This window comes from Poecilia reticulata, linkage group LG11 (assembly GCF_000633615.1).
Source record: "Poecilia reticulata strain Guanapo linkage group LG11, Guppy_female_1.0+MT, whole genome shotgun sequence".
Taxonomy (NCBI): Eukaryota; Metazoa; Chordata; class Actinopteri; order Cyprinodontiformes; family Poeciliidae; genus Poecilia; species Poecilia reticulata.
Genome location: NC_024341.1, coordinates 24,440,963 through 24,446,004, shown reverse-complemented (window position 1 = coordinate 24,446,004; position 5,042 = coordinate 24,440,963). Strand labels below are relative to the sequence as shown.

The 5,042-nt window shown below is 36.6% G+C and overlaps 1 protein-coding gene across 1 annotated transcript in view; it reads left to right on the top strand.

Annotated features, from left to right (window-relative positions):
- The window catches only part of LOC103472835 (triosephosphate isomerase), a 5,035-nt gene extending 998 nt beyond the window's left edge, over positions 1-4,037 (top strand). The window contains exons 2-7 of the mRNA XM_008422673.2: positions 443-566; positions 893-992; positions 1,443-1,560; positions 2,151-2,236; positions 3,038-3,125; positions 3,384-4,037. Of these exons, the coding sequence (XP_008420895.1) occupies positions 443-566; positions 893-992; positions 1,443-1,560; positions 2,151-2,236; positions 3,038-3,125; positions 3,384-3,502 (635 nt within the window). The 3' untranslated portion in view covers positions 3,503-4,037. The remainder of the gene's footprint in view (positions 1-442; positions 567-892; positions 993-1,442; positions 1,561-2,150; positions 2,237-3,037; positions 3,126-3,383) is intronic.
- Positions 4,038-5,042: the final 1,005 nt, after the last annotated feature.

Sequence of the window (5,042 nt, the reverse complement as noted above, 5' to 3'; positions counted from 1 at the left end):
TTTTAGTGCACCGAACAGTTTCCTTCCTCTCTATGCGTTTACTTTCACAGATAATGATCAATATCATTTAACTTAAATTCTTCGAGCTACATTTTGGGTGCATGTAAGATGATATATARATTAAAGTTATCTTACTTACTAATCTAATCTTGGTGGCGGGTTTTTTCAAAGTGCATTAAATATAAAGTTTATTATTTTCCCTAGGGTTTACCAGTAATAGATTAAAAAACATATGAAAGATTTTGAGTAAACGCGTAAAGAATCCAGGATTGAAAAGTGTGAATAATTCAAAAATAATAAAAAATAATGTCTAGTTTTGATACATCATCAAGCAGATTTTAGCAGTTATGATCCTTATAAAATTACATTCCTTTGAAACTGCTCTTACAGAGATGAAGAGGCAACACTRAACTGACAGATAAATCTTCTGTATTGTTTTCAGAGGTGGTGTGTGCTGCTCCTTCCRTCTACCTGGACTTTGCTCGGTCCCTTCTGGATCCTGGAATCGGGGTCTCAGCCCAGAACTGCTACAAGGTGGCTAAAGGAGCATTTACAGGAGAGATCAGGTGTGTCAGCCACTGAGAGACAAAATAGTAAAATAAAAAACAAACATGGTTCTGACTGACTTTGTTTCATATAAGTGGTTCTTTTTTTTTTATCAACTAAGGGTCGGAAAAACCYTAAAGTCTTCCCATATGTCATATGTTCAGATCTGTGTTGGAGGAGGAAAACTCTTTGGAAATGTGTTTTAGAAAATGAAAAACAGATTTCAACATTTCCCAACGCTGTAGTAAAATCATACTTTGTYAAAATAAATACAATCTGTTGTAGTGCAGCTCTTTAAGAGGTGGCCTGCTCCCCACCATGTCTCCCCCCCTCTGCCTCCCTCCAGCCCGGCCATGATAAAGGACTGCGGGGCAGACTGGGTGATACTCGGACACTCAGAGAGGCGCCATGTGTTCGGGGAAAGTGATGAGCTAATCGGCCAAAAGGTGAGACTTTATTCCTGCTACAGACTGTTTATTTCACAGACTGACTGTTATGTCTGTCTGCGTCATTATGTCATAGAATATTATAGTTAAAGTCTTTTTTAAATGATTCTTTTCAATTTATTACCCTCAGTTAATTAGAAACCTAYTCTGTTTCCTCAGACTTTTCCCATTTCTTCTTTAGGGCTATGAAAAAGCATAAAATGAAACGATCAAAAGTAAATAATTTTTCACAGTACTGTTTRTTGATTTGAATGTTTGACAATCTTTTCTTCTCTTAGTAAATTAGTAAAAAACATCTGGGATTTCAATATTTTTGCTGCGATAATGGTATCAGGTCATATCTTCAGGATCAGAATGCCTTTATTGTCATTGTACAGAAGCAAAATGGATTTTCTTACAAACACAYGAGATGTGGCAGGTAAGCCATTTATTAAGTTATGACATCTGCAGGTTGCTCACGCTCTGGAGAGCGATCTCGGCGTGATCGCCTGCATCGGTGAGAAGCTGGAGGAGCGAGAGGAAGGTACCACAGAAGAAGTCATCTACGCTCAGACGCAGGTTATTGCAGGTGAACAAAACTTTCATGGTTCTTCCCGGCTCAGTTTTGTTTTTATTTYATTTCCTTTCTGGTTTTATTTCGTTTTGGTCTAAGTTTTACATTTTCCTTTTGTTTTTTTCTGTCTTAAAAATTATATTGGCCAACTAACAGATGATTAAACATTGTATTTAAATAGGTTAATTATTACATGAAGTGATCAACAAATAAAGTTGGAATAAATTGGAAGGATTGGTTAAAACCTACAAACCATTTTTTTTGTATCTTACTCTACATTATGTAACCTGATTAATGATCTTTTCTCTGGTCACATGTCGGCCTCATGCATTTTTCTCCTGTACTGAATGTAGGTTGCTCACTGCTTTAAAATGTAAATAGGTCAGTGGACTCTGCTGCTGCAGAAATTTTAGGAGACACAGCTGTGTCTGCAGCTTCCCACTGCTACAAGGACACGTTTCTATGTGAACTTTACTTTCTGTTTGTGTGCAAAYRTTTCTTTGCAGACTTTGTGTATTTGCTTGCCGGATTATGAACAGATTGGGTTAATTACAGCTTTGAKCTTTTATTTGCAATGCATGGATTAAGGGGATGTTGYGTTGCAGAAAATGTGACGGACTGGGAGAAAGTGGTGCTGGCGTATGAACCTGTTTGGGCCATCGGCACTGGAAAGACAGCCACACCTGAGCAGGTAACTATAAAGAAGGGACAGAGGAGCTTTGGCTGCTTTGTCTCAAGAGGCTTAGAAAGCACAAAAGACTGAACTAAGCCTAAAATAAAACATCAAACAAGAAAAATATGATTGGATGTTTTCTGAATGTTTTATTTGTCTGAACTGTGATGCCAGTTCAGAAAAAAGTTGTGAAAATTAATTTCAGTCATGGACATCTACAGTTTTGGGACAAACTTCATGTGGAAAAACTTGGTAATTGTGGCCCAGATGATTTCATAATAACAATTATTGTCAAAAATTTGATTATTTTTTTTTTTCGCCCCGACAGAATAAATTCACTAATGACAAAAGTTTATTTTTTTCTCCAAGTTTCAGTGTGAAATTATCATAAACATATAACATTTATTTTAAGCGTTTTACACATCTTTACCACAGCTGCTAATAACTGTAAAGGGTGGTAGAGATCTGAATGGAAATGTGACCTAATGTGAATGATTGTTAGATGACAACTGAACATTTTTGTAGAATAATTAGGGGCTGCCAGATACTAGAAATATAGAGTAGCACAAAAATTTACAATACAAATGAGAGAACAAGAAGAATAAAGTGTCTGATGTAAATACAGATGTGAAGGAATAAAAACACGAACTTGTAGAAAAACTGGTTTGCATGAACATGCAGATTTAGTTTTATTTCCAAGAACTCTTTAATTTTTCTGACATATTTGAATTTGAGAGATTTATTGAACATTCCCAGATTGATTTCTGATTTTATAATTTTACTTACTTGATAGATGTATAACATGTATTCCTTCCTTAGGCTCAAGAAGTTCATGAAAAGCTGAGGGCTTGGTTCAGAGCAAACGTATCAGATGATGTGGCTGACTCCCTGCGCATCATTTACGGAGGTTAGTGGTGATTTATTTCTTTTAGCTGCTGTAGATATACTTGTCTTCCTGAAAGAAGAATTACAAGAATAAAGAAGCTGGTGGAGATTTTTTCAAAGTTTTGTATTGCACTTTAAGTGTAGGTCTCCCTTTATTGTTGTGTCTTTTGCTTTTTTCAATGCAGCACTCTTAGTCGTGTTTAAGATTTATTTCCTCCAAAGCTTTTTTTCTTACTGTTTCACTCACACTAATCGTCTGTTTRCTGGGTGTGTCCTCCAGGTTCAGTCACCGGAGCGAACTGCAGGGAGCTGGCRTCTCAGGRCGACGTGGACGGCTTTCTGGTTGGCGGAGCCTCTCTGAAACCGGAGTTTGTCGACATCATCAACGCACGTGCATAAAGTGCAAAGACGATCACTAAGCTGGGATCATTTTCACACTATTCTGTCACACACTGTAGTTTTAWGAGAACTAAGCTGACTCATGCACAAACAAATGTCTGTTTTTTCTGTTTTTGTTGGGGTTTTTTTTTACGTAATTTAATGCTTATTTGTCTAAAAAGTGAGATATTTTCAGTAGTTTTTAAGTTGAAAAGGACAACCCCATTAYTACTTGCTCTTAATTTAACCTGTTAATGTTTTTTTAATTGCATCCATCAGTGTAGGTTTACTTACTAAATAATGTGATTTTTTTCACTCCTGTAACATTAGTCCCACCTGTATTCTAACACAGTTTGTAATAATTACTGTTCCAGACAGAATTCCCTTAAATTAACATATGCAAAGGAAATGTGAAGAGTCGGTGACTCTCAGTAGGTCTAAAAGCTTTATGACTGTATGTAGCTTAACCCTGGCTCAGGTTGCACTTTAGAAAACATAGTGATCAGGGAACTGATCATTGTACACTGGAAGCAAATAAATAAAATGTGGAAACATATTGCRATTGTTTTATCTTTATAAGGAACATTTTTAGGGCAATTAACAGAAATATGCTTGGGGAAAGCATTCTGGCTTTATTCATAAATATCTGCATTAGGTCTTTGTGCTTTTACAAACTGTTACATGGCTTCTTATGCCGCTTGTGGAGTGTTGGCTTCTTTCTTGCTAAGTAGCCTTTTAGTCTGCAGGACTCATCAGTGTCCTGTTCTGACACATTTATGTTTTGTCTCGCTACAAGTGAATAACCTCAGAAAACTCTTAATGAAGGTAAAATCATGTTATTGTCTCACATTGGTAGTTTTTAATATGAGCAAATTTGTTGCTTTTTGCAGGAATCCTCAAAATTCTTGTCTCCCATTTCTCCAGTCCCACAAATTGAGCTGATTTTTTTTCATATTTTGACAGATTTTCAAAAGGCATACCTGCACAGCAGACCCTCACTAGTATTTTGACTGTGAAGATGGCAGCGGGGGTTCTTGTATTAACAGCTGTAAATCAAACTGAGCGCACATGAGCGGGAGTGCAAATTAATCTGTCAACACCTTTACTGCCTTTAGATCGGCCAGACGGGAAATTTTAGAGACGTTGCATTTTCAGAAGCACTGCAGTTCTGTGAACGTTTGAACCCTGGAAGCAAACATGAAGAACAGGAACTGGAGTAGAGCAGGAAAGCCGAGCCTTGTGGAGATCTGTGACTTTGAGTGTAAGATTTTACAACATTTTTAATTGGCTACTGTAGCTGGAAAGTGAGACAATTGAATATGCATTGTTACATATGCTCATATATTTAGATCCTGTCATTTTCCTCCACAAAAACTCAGAGATAACTGGATTGATCACAGAACAACTATTGGGCTTTTCAACATATTCCTTTAGTTCTCAAATGATATTTTGAAGTCACATCTGTAATATGTAATCATAATACATCCAGTAGGTGTTATAAAAATCATCTTAGGGAGAAAAATTCAGATAAGTGCAAACACAGAGAGAGCAGAAACTTTGA